At 40.7% G+C, this 20,380-nt stretch overlaps 1 protein-coding gene across 2 annotated transcripts in view; it reads left to right on the top strand.

The window, feature by feature from the left end:
- Nucleotides 1-688: 688 nt before the first annotated feature.
- Nucleotides 689-20,380, top strand: part of VSTM2A (V-set and transmembrane domain containing 2A) — a 34,078-nt gene continuing 14,386 nt past the window's right edge. Inside the window, exons 1-4 of one of the 2 annotated variants that reach the window (XM_019540876.1) lie at nt 689-1,386; nt 3,419-3,585; nt 4,586-4,636; nt 8,558-8,894. In XM_019540876.1, the coding sequence (XP_019396421.1) occupies nt 1,308-1,386; nt 3,419-3,585; nt 4,586-4,636; nt 8,558-8,894 (634 nt within the window). In that variant the 5' untranslated portion in view covers nt 689-1,307. The remainder of the gene's footprint in view (nt 1,387-3,418; nt 3,586-4,585; nt 4,637-8,557; nt 8,895-20,380) is intronic. The other variant, XM_019540867.1, reaches the window with a different exon arrangement.

Genomic DNA, 20,380 nt, shown 5'->3' with positions numbered 1-20,380 from the left:
GTAAAGGGACTCAGCTGAATCATGTAAAAGGTTTTTGTTTTTTTCTTAATGTATTAAGTACTTTCTAGATGGTTCTTTACTAAAGGCAGCAACAGGAGTTTGGTCAGAAGGCTCTTTTTAGTGAAGACAGTTTTCAATGTTTTTCCACACCTACAGTAGTCAAGGTTAGCCTCTTGACTGCAATGAGCTATCATATGCCTGTGAATTCTAGTCCATAAAAGGTACGTACAAAAAAAATGATGAAAAAATGCATTTTTCAACATGGGTAAAAACCTTGTCTGCACTATACATATACTATGACAAATCATTAGAATATCACAGAATCAGAGACTGCCATTATATTATTTTTTTCCTCAGAAAACGTATAGATGTTATAGGTACATATATAGAGAATATCCGTATCTGGGGAGAAACTGATGGCATTTGAAGTCTTGCCGTCTTCATCTATTTTCGATGGAAGATTATCTACCAAATTATAATGTCTGAGGTGAGCATTGTTATTTAGAACAGTCAATAGCAAGTTCAGCAGTGCAACTCATGATATTAACTATTTCTCTATTAGAGGGGGGAGAAAGAGGAAAAGCGAGACCAGGAAAAAAAAAAAAAAAAGGCAAAGGCAAACCGCTGTGCATTACCCTCTTAGTCAGGGAACGATTTGGGATGCCAGACTGAAGATTACATCAGTACGATCCAGTCAGCTCTCCATTATGCACAAATCCACTCCCCCACAGCGTGTTACCCTGTAGCTGTCTGAGCAGGTGGAGAGAGCGACACAAACACAGAACGCCAAGAGCAGGAAGGGTTAAAGGCATCATCGCAGCCATTAGAGGGAAAAGTTGAGGCGATGCAAGCCATGTAGACTCCTCTCCCACCCTCCCCCCTGCCAGTCTCCCCCACGCCCCACTTTCCCAAGCCGGATCACTGTTTAGGGAGGGCAGTCATCACGCAATCCTGAGCAGCAGGAGCTGACGTTGGACGGAGCTGCCAGGTAGCTGGAGAAAAAAAAAAGGCACAGAAGGCAGCTGATCCCCACTTTTCATCGGTTTCTGAGTCTGGATCTGGACTTCAAGCATCACAGCGCCCGCGCCAGCTGATCTGAACCTCAGTGTATTACAATCCCCGCTCTTCCCAGAGACAAGATTGCACTGAGTAGCAGAATGCGAGCAGTGTCGCAGCCAGGGCTACAGCATCCAGCCGCTTTGTAATTTATCCCCCTCTCCCATCCCTCCTCCTCCCTTATATTATTCCTTTCTTTGAGGGCACCTTTGGCTTTTGTTACCCTGATGTGACTTTTTCTTCGCTTTGGAATGATGGGGATCTTTCTGGCTTATGTTGGATTCATTTTCTTTTCAGTGATGTATATTCAGCAAGGACTTTCCACCCAAGGTAAGAACGCTCGTTATCCAATGTCTGCGGGTGCGTGTTTCATGAGCTTCTGAGCCGAGCTTGAAGCCGACGGGGAGGGGGAATGTGGCTTAGGAATGGTATGGAAACAGCAAGAGAGGAGGGAGAAGTTTCCCCAAAGTGAGCATAAAACAGATTTCTCTTACTGGATTTCAGAGAAGAGAGAAAAAGAAAGACTTTGGAAAAAGGGGGGGGGGGAACGCTGTGCGTGCGTGTGTGTGTGTGTGTGTGTGCGGGCGTGTGTTTGTGTGTGCTGTGCCTTCAATGAATGGACATACACTCGTGTTTGGCTTGTGTGTATATATGTCTGTGCACAATGCATTCCCACCCATGCATGCATAATTATTGCATTCACAAGGAGAATAGGATGCCTAGTCAAATGCCTCTCTTGGCTATCGAAATCTATAGGGGATTTGGTTCCCCTTTCCCTTCTTTTCTGTCATGCTGTGATCCTCCTGCTCAGACCCCTCTTTCCCTTCGGTGACTACGTGTATCCCTCAAAAAGATGGACCTCTTTGAAGCCCCCGCGAACAGGCGCGTCTCGCATCCCAAGCAGCCCTGGCTCTGCAGAATCCAGTTGTTTGGGACTTTAAGGGCTGCAGTGAACATTTCAGCACCATGGACAGGTCGTACCCGGCTGCCCGGGGAACACTGCACCAGCTCTGCAAACACAACTCTTGGGTTTTGTCGAGCACTGACCAAGGAGGAAAACTTCTTTTAATTCTTCAGTAGGCAGAATGAAAGATCTCTTTGCCTGCTCATGGCAAGCCCTGGCCCAATATCATGTAGGGTTTTACAAATGGCTTGAGAATATATAAAATGATCGCAGCCTTTAGAAAGTCTGTTTCAAGGAATATGTATTTAAAAGTGAAACTGGTCCATTATATTCCCAAATCATCCCTCAGATCCAAGGATTCACATAACCAGATTAGATGCATTGGATAGAAAGGCATGCAGTCCAAATATTTCCTCCTAGGCTTGGTAATATGCCCAAATCAACCTGTAACAACTGGCAGTGGAAAACTACCTGGTGAATTCTTTGAGCAATGATTCTGATAATGCCCAGCATTTCTTTGATTTGAAGCACAGGACTTATTAATTTATTTACTCGTCCATTTCCTTGGTTTCCCAGTTTCCTGGCCAGAGTAGGTTCCATAGGGTTGCACTGTTTTGAAGGAAGGTGCATACAAGCCTAGGAGAGTGCAGGGAGGTATGATTATGATGGGGTCTTAAAATACACCCATCTGTATGATTTTCTCTTAAGGGTACTTCTACTGAGAGGACACAGTCATACTGCAGGGGATATCAAAATGCGGGTTAGTTTTTGGAAAGTGTCTGCTAGGACAGAGAATGGTCAGAAATAGCCATGTCTCAGCTTTCCTGGTTAAGAATACACGCTAAAGAATAAGTAACTCCCATGACGTGCTTGAAACGTGGACTTTGATGAGTGATCATAATCCCTCTCCTTAGAACTCTGCGTATTTAAAATCTGTATTTCCGATAGCCACTCAGGGTCTAATAATTCACAGGCTCACCTACTGACCACAGTAAATTGACTGGATTGGTTGTCCCAATTGGTTTGTATTGAATCCCTCAGCGAGTTGGGTGAAATCCTGCTTTTCATCCAAGAATATTTGGATATAATTATCTGTAACTTTGCTCACCCCAGGGAACCTTCCCTGGTGTATGTAGCCCTCACATCAGCGGGACGCGAGAACAAGATGGGGGAATATAGTGAAGGAAAGCTGCACCTGTATTGGAGAGAAAGGGTGGGTTCCTGGGGGAGGGCAGGCTAAGGAGAAAAGAAATGGGGAAAGGGGATCCGAAAGGGACAACGGAGACACGAGGAGTGGGTGCGGAGAAGAAGAGGAGCAGCCGGAAAAAAATGCGGGGAGAAGGAAAGCAAAGGGAAGGGGGAAAGCAAGGGAGAGGGGGCAAAACCCAGGAGAAAACAGAGAGGAGAGGAGAAGAGAGAGGGAGGCAGATCCCAGTAAGCTGTGCATTTGTTTTGCAGCAAAATTCACCGAGTTCCCCCGAAATGTCACGGCCACCGAAGGGCAGAACGTGGAGATGTCTTGCGCCTTCCAGAGCGGCTCAGCCTCGGTGTACCTCGAGATCCAGTGGTGGTTCCTGCGGGCCGCCGAGGACCAGGAGGCTGGAGCCGAGGTGACGGGCACTCAGGTACTGATGCGCTGTCGAGGGAGGGGGAACCACGGAGCGGGGCAGGGAGGTGCTGGGTCACCCAGGCCAGGGCACGGGGCCTCCTTCAGATCAGAGGGAGGCCACACGGATTGCCCCAAACCTGGGTCTCTATTTCTAAGAGCGCATGCTAAGAGGCTGCTGCACGCGGGGATTTAGTTCCCCAGTGGCAAAGCTCGGCGATCAGCGCCTCATTAGTGCAATGCATTGTGCAGGTCTGACTACTCCCGCCCGAGTGCAGCTGCAGGAAGAGGGGTGGAGAGGGCACACGCCTTGCAAGGGAAGGTGCAGGACTGTAGTCTTCAAAGGCGAGCACCCAGGGCACCGACCAGATCGCTTCCTTTTAAGGAACCGCCCCGGGCCCCTTCCGCTGGATTGCTAGTCACCAGTCATGATCATCTTAAATAGCATGAAAAATGTATTCCATGCAGGATTTCAGGACAACCCCACAGGAACCTACGTGGTTTAGTTTTTCCAAGGTGGGATCAAGCCTGCCTTCGCTGTCAGCGTTTCCCCTGAGATAGGAGTGAGGGATCTGTGCCCTGTCTCAACAAGCTCTTCCCCCTTCTGTTCTGATTCACAAGGGTCTGTAAGCTCAGGATCCACGCTGAAGCCAAACAGCACAGGAGTGCAGTCCAGAGCTGTATCCTAAACCAGGGCAATATCCCTCTATTCTAGTTTCCAGGAGACTGTGTGGTGTCAGTGAGCCCCAGATCTTTCACGGTCGCTGCTGGGAGAGCTGTAGTAGAAAACTGATTTGGAATTGTTCACCTCAGTTACTTTTTCTTTCTTTCTTTCCAAGTCTGCAAGCCCTCTGCAGCATACAGGAATGTGTTTTGGCCCGTAGGTGGCACACTTAGCATGCAAGTGTTCTCAGACAGGCTGCTTGTCAGACAGGCTCTGCCTTAATGATTAGCTTGCAGCAGGCACAGCAGCCTGGCACTGCATGCAGCTTGTCACAAATGTTATTCTTTCCCAATAGGTGGAGCTCTTACCAGAGAGAGACTTGGACAATGATGGAACAAAGATAAGCGTAAGTATATGGCAAATGAGAGATCATTGCTAGCACTTAGTTATTTTCCACTTGTCATTAATTAGCATGTATCCCAAGACCTGTGGGCTGTGTACTAACTGTGTCAATACCGTTGAGTTTCTGGGCTCCTCTTGCCTTACTTTGAGTCTAGTTCCTATGTAAGAGGGAAGTAGACTGAGATGCTTTCCTGGCAGTTATGATAAGGGCACATCAGCAAGAAAATTCAATCAGTAAACATAGGCTTTTTTTTTTTTTATTTCTTCACTGGCACCTTGTGGTCACAGAAACAACACAGATCTGATGAGTTTATTAAATTCCATTGTTAAAAAAACCCCTTAACCAAAGCAAAATATAGGACTAGAACATGTTCCCAAGATATGTGTGAATATTCTCAAGCCTGTGAATGTGAATAAGGCAGATTTGTTTCATCCACATTACTGCTCCTTCCATATTCTGCACACATGTGCACACACACACAGTTTGCAAGACTGAAGAAGGTTTTCCATGGAGCTTGGATCTGCCAGGAGAGAGTACTGAGTATAGTGAAGGCAGGGAGTGGTGTGCCACACATTGGGTAATGTTGAAGTCAGAGTTCCCCCTGTATCGATCTGTAGAATTCAGTGAGAATGATCATTCTAACTGGTCCTGCATTATTTTGCTCATGGAGTCTCTTCATGGTCCCCACAGTACAGTGTCATCAGAGTAATCATGCCAGACACTGAAGAAGGGGTTATAAGGATGAAGACATGTAAGGGTTTTCCCTTGGGCTGGTCCTGGTTCCACCGGGATTCCCCAGGATTTCTGCAACTGGTGAATGGACATGACTCATTCAGTAGTGAAGAACTGCTGCTCCCTTCAGCCCCTCTTCCCAGCAAAGAGAACTTTCGTGAAGGTAGACTAACTTGGTTCAGCTCATCCAGAACAGTTTATCTTCCCGTTGGATGTACCAAGGGAGGGAACGATATGGCCCCAGAATTCTACATTAGAATTCTGAATTAAATTCTGAAATTTCCTCTGAGTTGGCATTTCCCTTCTGCTTAGTATATGGCTATTTACAGAGGTGATTAAAAAAATACTTTTAGCTGATGAGAAACTGATATTACTGCTACCGTGAAAAGGTTTCATCCAGTACAATAGCTATAATGCAGCTGTTATTTGGGCAAAGCCCTAGTGACTTCACTGGGTGCCTCTCCTGAGTGTGACCTGGAGGGTCAGAGTCTACAAGGCTAGATTTAATAATCAGATAATCTGTCTGAATTACAAGTCAGACAGTGTAGGAAAAGGGGTAACCAGAAGAAAGGAAGATGCGGGTCCATTTCATTTCCTTTGCACACCTTTCTGGAAAGCTAGGTCAGTAGGTTCTGTGCTCAGAGAGGTGAAGGGACTATTCTGTTAGAGTCCCCCAGGGAATTTGAGGAGGCAGTGGGTGACTGTGTATGTCCCTCTCCTTACCAGCCAAAGCAGTAGGGATAAGGATTCCCACAAGTTCTGGAAAGATTGTTCATTTTAGATGGGAAACCAAAGGCCTAATTTGACCTAAATCAACAGCAGGAATATCAACTGCTATATTGGCAAATCATTTAAGATTCAGTTCTGTATTCCATTCTTGGATGCATAACACTAATTAAAGTTATGTTGCAGCATGCATTTCTTCATTTCACATTAATAACTGCATATGTTGTGACCATAGCCCTTTTTCTCACACTTTCCACGTTCCTAGAAACCTTACACTGTAAACCTCTTATAGCATGGTGCATGTATTCAACTGTTTTTGTACAGTGCCTGGCTTAATAAAACCCAGATCTTGATTTGGCCTTTTTGGGGGGAACTACTGATTAATTTACTTCTTACTCAGTATCTGCTCGTTCACAATTCCCATTGAAGGCCATAGGAATTTTGATTTCATAAAAATTGCAGGTTATGGCCCATCTTGAATTGTTTAAAATCCTAGCTATCTTCAGGTTAATAATGTTCATCTCATTTTGTGTGCTGATATTATCAAATACTGCTCTGATGGCCTGCAGTCGAATTTGGTTTATAAGCTTAAGTAAAATATATTTACTTGCTTTAAAATGTATGTATCAAATTGGCCTTCTAAATATTCTTGCTATAAAAAGCGGTTATTTTTTCTGAAGTACATATGTAGAAATCCCATCATAAGAAGAATACAGTTTTAAGGACACTTGGCAAATTCCTCCAAAAAGATGGGATTGTGTAAGGTACTGGGTTCCTCTGGAAATACATTGTATTTATGAAGAAACACATCATTTCTTTGGAATTTGGAATAGAAAGACATACAAAATGAAACAATCTTATCTTAATACCATTTCTATTTTTCAAATGCAAACACAAAGTAAATTCTCAGTTCCTCCTCTGAAGTGCCAATGCTTTTGCTTATAATTGAAGGTAGAATTTGGTCTGTGATTTAAGCTTATGTTGAGTTTCATATTTCTTTGAAACTATTTTTCATTTTGAACTGATTAAAATAGATATTTTATTATTACTATTTAATAAGGTTGCAATAAATAAACAGCCCACACCTCTTGTGTATATAATATTATACTCAAAATTCCTCATCTGTTTTTTAGATACAATTTATCAAACAACGTACTTGATCTACAAAGATGGAAACTATAATTTTTTTGTTGTAAGTTCATCTCATTTCATAGTATGATCCATAAGTATTGTCCTTTATGTAGTATATTAGGCAGAATAAGTCTGTTGCCAATACTGGGGGTGACGATATGCTAAGCTATTAGGCACAATATGTTGAATAATCATAAATAGCATATGCCTGGTTGCAATCTAACTTTCTCTATGATCTGTCACATCTTCATTATTCTAATGTTTCCCCGCTGCTTGCCATCTTCATCTTTTTCCTACTGTATGAAATAAAGCTACATTTGCAGCTGAATTTATATAATGGATATTGGTGGCAGAATGAAGGCAGACTGCAGGGCTCTCTCAGGATCATATTTGTCAGTTCTAATGATCCCTTCAGCTTGTTTTTTTGTGGGGCCACACCTACAAAAACTGGTCAGCTATCACTCATCAATATAAAATGTCTTGTTCCTTATTCAAAAATGCAGGATTTGTGTTTTGAAATTAATTATACAATATGAAAAATAAGTTATAGTGCATTATGATATCAAAGACTGCATTGAATGGTTTTGTATTAACTAAATCTTTCTAACAGAACGATACATACTCTGTGCTTTGTATTGTCAAATCACCAAAATGTCACATTATTTTAATATATGTATGCTTTTGTATATAATAGGTTTTTTCTTAAACCAGCTACATATCTTGGTGGCCTCATAAATACTGCTAAAAACAAAAATAACAAAGCTTTGAGCAAGTCTGATGTGAAGAAATTCTATGTGCAGTGATAATTTTTATCACAGTGAAGAGTACAAGATAATCTAATAAATTGTTAAAGAAGCTTAAATATTGGCAAACATCTCCAACAAGATAGTTAATGCACTAGCTCAAGAGTTGAATGATTCAATAAAGTCATGTAATTGGAAAGATTTAACCAACGAAATTCAGCGATATCGGGTTTATACAAGAAAGCTCATTAAAGCTCATGTTCATGATCTTGAAGAATTAATTAAAAAGAATGTGAAAGTTCAGGTTGTTTGTCTGAAACCAATTAACACTCAGAACACATCATACAAAACAGTTTTGGAAATAAGGCACTAATCTTCTATATGAATATAAGGAACTATATTCACCCCCAGTGGAACTTTCTAGAAATTAGCTAGTTTTGCTCCTGATTAATTTGGCATGCAGTCTTTTAGTATAGTCACACTCGGTGTCTCAGGATATTCTGTCTAGAGAAAAAAATGTTGGAATGATAATGAATGATAATGGAATGATAATGTCTAATGTACTGTTTTCTTTTTTCCGGAAAATTTGCAGACAGTGAAAGTACAAGGGAATGACATCTCCCACAAGCTGCAGATTTCAAAAGTGAGGAAAAAGGATGAAGGCTTGTATGAGTGCAGGGTGACAGATGCCAACTATGGAGACCTTCAGGAATACAAGGCTCAGGCATTTCTCAAAGTCAATGCGAATAGCCACTCTCGGCGAATGCAGGCCTTTGAAGCATCCCCAATGTGGTTGCAAGATATGAAACCTCGCAAGAACATCTCAGCAGCTGTTCCAAGTAGCAACCATAATTCTGCCAATCAGCGTGCGCGATCCACTTCCAGTCCTGAAGCAGCAGCTAAAATCCCAAAACAAAGTCCACAATCAGGTATGGAAGAGCATTTTGAGCATTTCATTTTACTGCTGACCAGCATTCACCACGAACTTAAACAGAATAATGAAAAGCTGTGACTCAGAAAAAAATGGTGCCCAATATGTATATTTTAATATCCAGTACAACCTCATTATATAATAAATCCTGTTTATTGACAACCCTTCATTTTACAATCCCAGCAATAGGCACCATTTTTTTTTCTTTACTGTGATGTAGCAAATTGCCTAACCCTATTATAGCGAATCCTCTCTTTTAATTAACTTTTCCCATGGGAGGTTCTTATAAAAGAGATTGTACTGAATATTTCTTTTTACATGCTAGGCACAATAAATTGAAAACATGATAAGAAGCATTTTCAAAAGTCTTAGTCTAATTCCTGTTTTCAAAGTGGTTTGGATATCAAGAAACCTAAGCCTTATTGAATGTCAATGAAAAATAGGACTTGTCTACATAGGAAAGCTACAGTGTTGTAGGGTAGATTCTGGATTAACAGTACTATACATTAATACCCTAATTTGCTGCATAATAAGGTCCCTGTGGGTGCATGAACACATGCTATTAGCATGGAGTAATAAACTAGGGTGTATATCACTTTGGAGTAAATTGCTCCTGGGAGTTGCATTTACATGTGTGCCCAGGACCATGATTCATTGAGCTGGGTTGGAGCAGCCTGACCCAGCTCAACTTACTGCAGAAGGGCTGGATGGGGCATGAGGGTGCCCCAGTATGGAGCTATCTGGTAGGCACCCTCTTGCCCCAGCCAGACCTATCAGCATCTACATGTGTGTTGCTGCACACTAAAGAACGCCACCATAGAATAGTACTTCTGTTTACAAGTACTAACCTACAGTGGAGTTAATTAGTTTACTGAGGCCTAATAGGGTTGCATGTGTAGACACTGAGACTCTAATGCATAGCGAATTAGGCAGCTCTGCAGTGAATGTCTCATGCACATGTGCCCTGCATAGTGAAGACCCTAAGTTTATAAGTGCCTGCACCACTTTGAAAGATTAGCCTTTGATTCCAAAGTCACTTAAATATTTTTTAAATTTCTGTCCTTCACAGGAAACCTTCATAGGAGAAGTTTCAGAGATAATTTGGATTTGCCAGATTTGTCAGTTGTTAGAACACTAAAGGTTTGATCCAAAGCTTAAATGGATTTTGGATCAGGCAATGCCTCATCATCTGTTACAGAGAAACTGCTATACTATTTAATTTGAGTACTTTTGTCTATTGCTTTCTAAATAGGCCATATGAGATTGAGCATTTATCATTGCATTCCCAACAGTGAATGCCAAAATTATGCAAAGACACATATACATAGTGTGACCTTCCACCATTATATGCTACTGATGGCAATGGAGAGGGAATGAGGAAACACAACACATTTGGGAATGACCAGAACAAGCTTCTTGGAACTGCAAAGCAATCAAAAAATGTTCTGAAAAGGCAGTTGTGCAAGTTAAAGCTTTTCTGGGTTACGTCCATTTACAGAAAGAGGAAAACATTGAGAAAGTATTCAAGGACATCTCCAACTTTAAACACATGAGCAAAGCTGACTGAAAATGTTCTGAGAGAACACTAGAAAATACCACTTCATGAAATCCAACTTTTCCGATGGGAATGTATCCATTTTAATGGCAAATTTTAATGTAATTATATTTCAAGGAGAGAAAATGATGCTAAGATCTGAACACTCCATTTTCTGATTGGAATACTCTGATTTTTCACATCCAAATGATTTTTTTATTATTATTTACAAGAGACCTTTATTTATTTTTAAGTCAAAATTAAAAGGAAAATTTGAATGATTGAGGTGATATTTGATTTGATTCTTTTAGTTGATGCCAGATCAAGCTTTTTGTGTAATTTTCATTTCACAGGAGATTTAGGAAGCCTTCAGTTTTATTTTGATTTGAAAGAAAAAAACCCAACAAATTTTGAAATAGAAGAATTTCCTATAAAATGCAAATTGTGGTTCCCACTCAGCTCTGCATGAACTCAGTTATAATCTGTGATGAGCTTAAAGTCAGATGTGTGCTAACAAACCTTGCTGAATTGTGGTGAGAGTGTACCTGCAATGGGTAGTCTATTGAACCAAGCTGGGAGCATCACAGGCATAAAATATTCATTATTTCCTATAATTAATCCATTGCTTTGCCCAGTTAAGGTCTGGTCCTGCCAGTCTGGACACTGTTCTTTATTAGTATTTTGAATTTATAAAGTTTTGAATATATGATTATATCTCACAAAGGGCTTTCTTTTGACCTCAAGAAGCACACCTATATTCTTTCTCCACCTTTTTTACAACAGCAATACTTAGTAGACCAAGGTTAGACTATTCTACTGATCAAATATTACAGATTTAATCTCTTATCTTCACTCATGATTTGTCACGAAACACAGATTTGTGCTCTGCTTACAAGCTGACACTTGAGTCCCTGGCATAAATTAATTTAATGGTGCAATGGGATATGATCCCTGATTTCAACAATTGTAGCTCCTGCCAAGTCACACATACATAATGGGAGGCACAGTTTGGGGGTCAGGGATTTGCCCTTGACAGCTACCAGTCCAGGGCAGCCCAGGGTCATTACCATGAGCTCCCAAGGCAACTTGAGGCTTTTTTGGAGAACTGGAGTCAGTTCCAGACCAGGTCTGGCTAGGCCAGTGCTGGCAATGTTGTCAACAGGCAGTTGGAGACCAGGACTGCCTGGGTCTCATTTCAACTGATGACTCCCAGCTGACTGTTGGATATCTTGTCTGGACAACCTTAGAGTATGAACATGCAATTTAAGGTGCCATACTAAACATCCATAACAGTGTTCTACATTACATGTGGAACATTTTTATGGCTAGATTGTCATTTTATGGACCATAAATTAGGTGTGCATGTATCACCCTTGTAATTTATGGTGTGATTAACATGCTTATCACAGTATAAATATGAAGTATGGAGGGGCCCTCAGTTCACAAAGGGTCAAATAACTCCAACAATAGATAAAGCTCAAAAAATTTGATGTTGTATTCTGGTTCCATCAGAAATTGCTATAATATAACTGACAGTGCAATTTTTTTGCCAATAATTTAACTTTTGAGGGTCAACATTTATTTTTCCTCATTCTGACAAAAAAAACTGATATGTTTTGGTGATCTTATAGATCCAACTTCTCATTTCTTTATTTGTCAGTTGAGAATTTGGACCTAGTTAACTTAGTGCAGTAATTTCAGCCAAGGATGAGAAGGTATCCACCTTTGAGAAATCAGACTGGCAGAAGGCAGATTGTAAATACAGGCAGGCACACAGTAAATGTTCTTTCTTAATAAGGTGTTTAATCAACATGTGTCTACTACAGGGTTTTTATGTAGTCAAAAGAAAATGAATCCCTTTTCCGATACTTCAATTTACTACTTAAGATGCTGGTATGAGAGCAGACATCGTTCTGCTTGATTACATTGCATGTCGTTAACATCTATTCTGCAGAATGGAAATATTGTTTAAAAAATAAAGCATTCCTGTGTAATTCAAATGTTTGTGTGGGATAACTCTGATCCCCTCACTCATTTGAGTAGGGCCCTGACTTCAGTGGGATTGATTGAAAAATAAGCATTAATCAGGATAGATAATGGATATCAGAATTTAGGCCAGCATTGTCTTCTTTTTTGCCTTGTAGGAAATTCTCTTATGTTTATAAGCACATCGAAGAGAAATGTTGGTCTTATAATGAAGAAAAAATTACTTGGGAATTAGGAAGAGAGCAACATTCACATATTTTGCAAGCATAGCTATGGGGTAGGACAGATCAGCTCCTTTTGATGGCAGGAATATTTTTTTTTCTCCAAAACGTATATCTAAAGGGTACACATCACTTTGTTGAACTCTTTCATTGCTGATTCCTAGTATAAAATTCTATGAAGTGTCAGTTTTGCACTGGCAATAAAGATCTAAAAGGTACCATAAGAGAAGCATTTATCATACCCAGAGTAGGCACCACTATTTAAAGCAAATCATAATTTGCAAAATAGTATCATATAGAAGTATCTGGGGTTACTGCTTTTACCCAGACAAGAGAGTGTCTGTGATAGTTATGAGAGGACTGTGTAGCACTGGTTGATAAATAATGAATTTTAATAGACTTGTGTATATTTCTGTGGTACTTGTGTATCCTTTACTGATGTCACAGGATGTTGTGAAGCTTAGCTAATAAACAGCTGTGCAGTATTTCAAGAGAAACTCTGATATGAAGACTATAAAAGTGAAAAGTATTAATTATGGCAGGCAATGTTCTTTGCAAGCTTTTGGGCACAAATGCCCTTCCTCAGGTAAAGGGAGATTCTGCTGGTGTTATGTTCACCAAAGTAGAAAAGAAGTGGGTCTGGGGGTCAGTACAGTTGAGGTCTTGGAACGTATTCCTATTTGTTACATTGTAAAGTGGGTTCCCTTTACGTGAATTTGAGTTGTGCGCCATTTTCCAGGAAAGCATGTACAGCATAAAGCGAGAGAAACCTGTATCCGATTACCAGGGGGTACCCACTTCTCACAAAATAATCACTCCATCTCCTATCTCTCAGTTCTAATGCTCAAAGGGAATTTACAAAGAACCTTTCTAGATGAGCCTACAAACTTCACTTCATAAATCTACTGGATGCAAGCAATTACGGCCAAAAAATATAGGCACTGGATTTATGACACATTACAACCTGCCTATCATCTGATAACCCCAGGTAACCTGCCTGCAGCTGACCACTTACACTCCTTTACACATTTCCCTCCCTCCCCACCCTTCCTATCTCTACCTATCATCTTCCAAACTACTACTCATTTGCATTTTCACAGACCTGCATGTTGTAAATTGTTCTTTTCTACCTTGGAGAACACATAACACCAGCAGAGTCTCTCTATGCCTGAAGAAGGGCATTTGTGCCTGAAAGCTTGCAAAGAACATTTTTTCCCAGCTATTTAGTTGGTCTAATAACAGATATCACATCTACCTCAGAACCTTGCCTGCCTTACACCAACATGGCTACAACCAAAAACACTGAAAAAGTATTTATTATTGTTTGTAAGCTAAACAGCCATAAGATACAGAAAGTGAGGAAAATAATTACAATAACATATATAAAACAAACAAAAAAAAATAAACCCTAAACAAGCATTACATGTCTATTGAAATTGGAGGGAGAAGCCAGGAATGCAAAAGTCAAAGCTGCCACAGCATGACCCTTTTATTTTATATTCATTGGCTGTAGGAAATGAAGTTTGCCATAACAACATAACACCAATCTGAGTAATGTGACAGACTAATCTGCATACATTCAAAAAATGTCCCATGTAGGTGGAGTGATAGACACTTTTTATGCAAAATACATAACAGCATATTATGTTCCAAAAGTAAAATTACACATTTAATTTATCAAAATTTCTCATAAATCTAAGCACTGGTGTAATTAGCCAGGGGCCAAACTTTTAAATGAATTATTTTCCAGCAAAAAGAAGCCAATGAAGCTACAGACTTTTTTTTTTTTTAACATGGGAGTGAATCTAGAATAACTCCATTTACTTAAGTAGAGTGGCTCCAGATTCACAACAGTGTTCTTGACTGCAGAATGCAACTTGGTAACAGCATGTACCTCCCAGAAACTACCCCCAATCCAATAAATCTCTGACAGAGGATCCAAGCAGGCTGCTGGCTACAACTCTGTTTTTTTTCAGAGTCATCGTCACCAAGCACAAAGGGTAGTTGGCTACATATAAGAAAATCATGCCAGGTCCAAATTGTGACTGATACAATTAGACTCGTACTTGTTTCCTGAAGGAACTGATCCATCCACAGAATTAGCTATATGCCCAGAGCTATCTTTGTTTCCTTTAAATATTTTGTTATTTTAGAAAGGAAATATGTGCAAAGCAATTCCTCAGATACCAGTAGCGGTTTGATGTGTAATTTATGAGGGGGCAAAGAGGGGAAAGCAGGTCTTGGCATCTTACAGAACCAAATGAATTCTAGAAATCAGGAAATACTGCAACAATTTATAGTATTTGGCAGGAGGGCGACAGGAGGGGATATGAAATACTCTGGTAGTCAGTGGATCTTGATAAAATGGATGGAAATTGCCTCCACAGGTTTGGGTCTGAGGAACCCTGGAATCTGAATGGAACAGGTCAGCATGTAGGCACAAGGCATGGCAGATGAGACAGGTGCATATTCCCAAACTGTAGAATATGCACCATGATTTTTCTGTCTTCTATCTATATATCTCTAGATACAGTCAATCTACAAAAAGTCTTCATCCTCGTTGTAACATGTCAGGGCCCCAGGGGTGGCTGTGATGCCCCCCAGGTGGCTCTGTGACTGTGCTCCTTTCCACCCCTATGGTGCTTTCCTGTCTCTCCTGCCATGCCTTGATGAAAATATCAATGAATAGGGAGGGTGCCCACAGGCTTTTGTGTGGCCTCAGTCCAACTGGACCCTCTGGTCTCTGTCTGTGGCCAGGCCCCTTCCTGGGCTTCACTAGTCCTTAGGTCCCTTGCTAGGCCTTACTCTGTAACTGTGTCACCAAAGGGGACCTCAAGCCTTAAGGGCTAATTGTGTAGCTCTAAATCCTCCCCTTTACCATGCTCCATGCCTTGTGGGTATCATTGCAATGTTGTTTCCTGTGTGGGGCTTCAGCCTCCTATGCCTCTGACCCTTTAATCTTGCTAGGCCTTCTAGCCTGGGCCCACTGAATTAGGCTGGGCTTTGAGGCTGTAGCTCTGTTTGTCCCTTCTGTCACCAAGCCCCAGCCCCTGTCTGCCAGGCCTCTGAAGCTTGTGTGACTGCACCTTTAATGGTGCCAGGCCCCTGGCCCCTGTGTGGCTGTGCCTTGCACTCTGTACCCACTATGACCCCAAGAAGTGCTTGAGCCTTGAGCCTGAGCCTAGCAGGGTCCAAGGAAATCATGTACCCCTTGGGTACTCATGGGACTTCCTGCCACCCCTATAGTCCCAACCCTAAACTGCCAGTACAAATGATAAAGTAAATACAAGCCCACAAGCTATAGCATAACACCAACAGAGAAAACAGCCTTCTTTATGCTTTTAAGAGAGCAAACCTTCCTTACCCTTGGACGGTCATACCTCCCAGCCTGGCTCTTTGTGGGCTCCTAAGCCTCAGTGTTCCCACAGGCAGCAAAGAGATCAGACCAGTGTCCCTGGGAGCCTCTCCTGAGCAGGAGCTCCTAACGGTGCAATAAGTAGGGCTAGCCAACTTGCCTGCCCAAATCCCAGGTTTATATACTCCCAGGTTTCTGCCTACTTCTGGGTGTCTGGGTTGGCTGCTAATTGCCTCATTAGCCCTGTTGCCCCAGCAACTGGCAGCTGCTTCCTCCTGCCTAGACTGCAGAGCTCTCTGGCTGGGCTGCTGTTATCTTGGAGTAACATGGAGCCCTAGGCTCTCTGTTACACAGGTCCAACCTTCACTCCAAGATGACTGACAGAATTTTCATTTATTCAAAGGAAGCATGATTTATTTGATGCTGATGTTTTTAGGACTGCCGGCAGAATATCTTTAAAAGTCAACGGTGTTTGTTCAGCACTGTAAGAAGGCAGGTCAACATTTTTAGTGATTTATTCAACAGAAAAAACTGTACTAGTACTTTTTGTTGTTGCTGTTAAGTGCTTTTATATGCTAATTTCCATAATTCTATAAAAAAGATTATAAATCAGCTATATAATTTCTATTTAAATTAGATATCTTTACATAGTATACTCTTATTTTTTTCTTATTTTAAGAGCTTACATTTCATTAGCTTTCATAGAAATACAGTACCTATTTTCAGTTATTCTCAAACAACATAATACCACTGTGAACTTCTTAGCTGATAGACATTGGGTGCCGCAACACAAGACGCTGACTGCACAATAGCCCGATACTATTGCACAATACTGTCGCATGGCAAAAACAGTGCCAAGATGCTACTGCTCAGTAGTATTAGGCTGCTGTGCAGTAGCATCACTTAAAAGGCATTTGCCAGTGCTACTGTGGAATAACTCTGGTTACTGTGCATTTATTTAGTACTTGCTTATACAGGTACTAAATAAATACTTAGTAATGACCGCACAATAGCATCTCATGTAGATGTGTCCAGTAAGAATATCTGACCTTAACCTGCAAAGAGCTGATCATTTTCAGAGAAGTGCTCTTTGGTTTCATTTGATTTACTCATAATGCAAGGAGGTATAATGATTGAGGGACCAAGATACATGAACAAAAAAAGAAGGAAAGAAAAAATTCTCTCTCAAGATATGACCTACACTGACCCAGCAAGTTCTATATTCTTTTTTCGTGATCTATTTTTCTCCTCTAATGATCAACAGTAAACTTTAAACCACTCAAAATGTGCATAAAAATATATTAAAAATCTATATTAGAAATTTCTAGTTCTAAGTTCCACCTTGGAGTAAATTTTGATGACAAGATGGATTAATTTATTCTGGGATTTCCAAAGATTAAAGGAGTCTCTGAAGGGAAGTTAGATGGCTTTGAAAATCCTTCCTAGTTCAAATATGCATAAAGAAAAAGGTTTTCCATCTTCCTGGCACCATGGGTGATATTCTTGTCCCCTTGAATATAGAAGAACTATTCATTGGGGCCAGAATTTCACCTCCTTGCCTACACCCAAAGCCACAGCTGCCTGCTGACCCCCTTCATAGAACTACCAGTAGGAAAGAAAACATTACAAAACGAAATCTTACAATGCCTCAGGTTTGCAAAATAGGTTCGGTATTTACCTGATAGGTAAATGCAGAGCCCACATTTCTGCATATCCACATTTTTCCATAACTACATATCCCTGGGTGTGTCTACACATTCATTAATGCACCATAATTAATAGCAGGTACTAACAATGCACGGTAATCAGTGCTATTGCGCTTTAGCAATGGCACATGATTTTTAAGTGATGCTAATGCACAGTAGACTAATTCTCCTGTGCATTAATTAGCACATTAGCATTTTTTTGTGCCATGCTAATGGGCAGCAGAATTAGTGTACTATGCCATTAGTGTCTCGTGTAGATATGCTTTGTGTGTTAACCACTAATACTCTACATGGTTTGGCAGTTACAGGACTCAGTGCTCCAATGCGCTGAATACACAAACCAGATCTAGTTAAATTCAAGCTTAACATTAAATGCACAAATATTCCTGCTGAAGTCAGTGAAGGTCTTTCTATGCTTAATAATAAGCATGTCCTGGAAGCGTACCGCAGTGTTGGACTGCTTTCAGGGCTGAGCCCAGGAAGAGGAGCTGAGGAAGAATTTGCTTTCTTCTTTGAGCTCAGAACTCATTAGCCTTTTGTTAAGTCAGTTCAGTGCAGTGAGAACACACCTTACAAGAACTACAGATAAAAATGTTTCAAGATTAATCTCTGCTCTTCTGAACCTACTGTTGATTATTTGGTTGGTTAATTACCTGCATGCATCTATACTGTTTACCTGCATATATCTTTGCTGGTATCTTTCCTATTCTGCTTGCATCTGCACCACATCTATTCAGCTATCCAATGAACTAACTAGCCATAAACATTGGCCTGTATGTTCAGTCCTTTAAAAAAAAAGAACAACCCACTTTTATGTCTGAGAGTTACCTCTCTCTCAGAACAACAAAAACGCTAAATGAAAAACTGTCAGGGGATCCTCTCCAGAGTTCTCTTGGCAGAGGGAGGATAGACATATTCCATCTTTTCCATTTATCTTGTACAACTGCTGATTACTGACTGGAAAGATTACAGATTCATCAAGCATACTGAAAAAAGAAAGGACTATTACTTAAAAAGAGAGGGTGGAAAAAATTGTTTGGAACTTATTAGTCTACTCACTCAAATTATCTTTCACAATCTGGCAGCTCATACTGGATCATCAAGAACTGCAGCATATGTGACAGGGCCTATTCCTGGAATAGCTTTGCGTCAGGAAACAACCTCTTTGTTGTTTAACAAATATTGCTTGGTTTCAAATGAGGATCAAGAACCTTCTTTTTGTGATAGCAAATCTTACTCCAAAAATCCTTACAAAGTATACAGTTTTAAAATGGGCCAAATTCTCTGCTGCTTTTAATGCAACTCCCCCCCAACCAACACACAAAATCACAGAAGCCAATATAACAGTATCTGTTTATGATATCAGAAAATTTGGCTCCAAAAATGTTAATAATGAATATTAGTGTTCTACAAAGCCCTAGGGTGGAAGTGGAGACTTAGAAGAACTCATGTTTTCACCATCTTATATTATCTGCAGAGGTATATGAAATGTCCCTGGGAAAAGAATGGAATGAGAAAAAAATTGAATATCCTCACTGAAAATGATTTTAGTGTTTGTCTTTCTGAACCTTGAAGGACTCTTCTCCAGCTGTTTTATTTTGAAAGCTTAGCTCTTCATAGCTATGAAGCACAGACTCCTTAATATTTTTTTCATTCTCTGGACAGAGATTTTCTATTTGACTAAACCATTTACAGATTACAGAGGCATTAAGACACATGCCCTTCTCTTACACCAGTAAAAAATTAATTAATCCTGGTTGGTTGATTATAAAGCTGAATGTCATCTGAAGAACAGACTCTGTCTCTCTGCGCTGTGAATAGAACTCATCCCTCTCTTTCATTTTACTAGGATCATTCAGAAGGTGCTAGTGACATGGTTTGCCATTACAATTTGCTGTACTTATTTTTGGTATAATTCAGAGGTGCATCACATTGAAGTTTGTTCTCCATCTTTGACCAATGATGCCAGATAAATAAAAAAACCTCTCTAACACGATGCAAAGAAAGAATAAAAGCATAACAGTTGTAGCCTATATTATAGATACTGATCCCATTCCATAGGTTCTGTGGGTTCTGCAATAGTGACTTGGTTGCTAGAAAACAATGTTGTTTCTGTTTCCACTGCTGCTCGTGTTGCTGGTATTGCCTCAGCTGCTATTGCTGTGTCTCTGCCCTGTGTCAGTGGAAAAATGGTTCAGCAGAATTCTTGCTGCTGCAGAAGGGTAGTGCCAGTTGACAAAATGATAAGTCAGATATACTATTAAGCATTCTCATAGAGCGACCATATTCCTTCTCCTCCGACTCCTCCTCTGTCACTGAACAAAATAGTGAAAAGACAAGACCTATTGGTTAGGAGGGGAGGTGGGGGAGGGAAGCTGAGGGGAGAAGGGAAAAGGGAAAAAGGGAGAGAAATAAGAACTAAGGCCCCAGCTATAGGTTACTAGTAAGTGATTAAGAGTCAGATTCTCATCTGATGTCAGCACAGTGCAGCAACACTGATTTATTCCAGCAGCATTGGATGTTATAGCATAGAACCTGCCCAGCCAAAATAACAACTTGTACTTTTATTAATGATATATTTAAATAAATGTAAATAGTAAGTATCTGTGGGTGCCCATCCTACGCACACGGCACGTCCCACAGAATAATAAAGGATTGCTCATGACTGATAAACCACAAGCC

This window comes from Crocodylus porosus, unplaced genomic scaffold (genome assembly GCF_001723895.1).
Source record: "Crocodylus porosus isolate Cpor-Errol unplaced genomic scaffold, CroPor_comp1, whole genome shotgun sequence".
Lineage (NCBI taxonomy): Eukaryota > Metazoa > Chordata > Crocodylia > Crocodylidae > Crocodylus > Crocodylus porosus.
The sequence above is the reverse complement of the archived record's forward strand: the minus strand, read 5'-3'. Positions and strand labels throughout refer to the sequence as shown.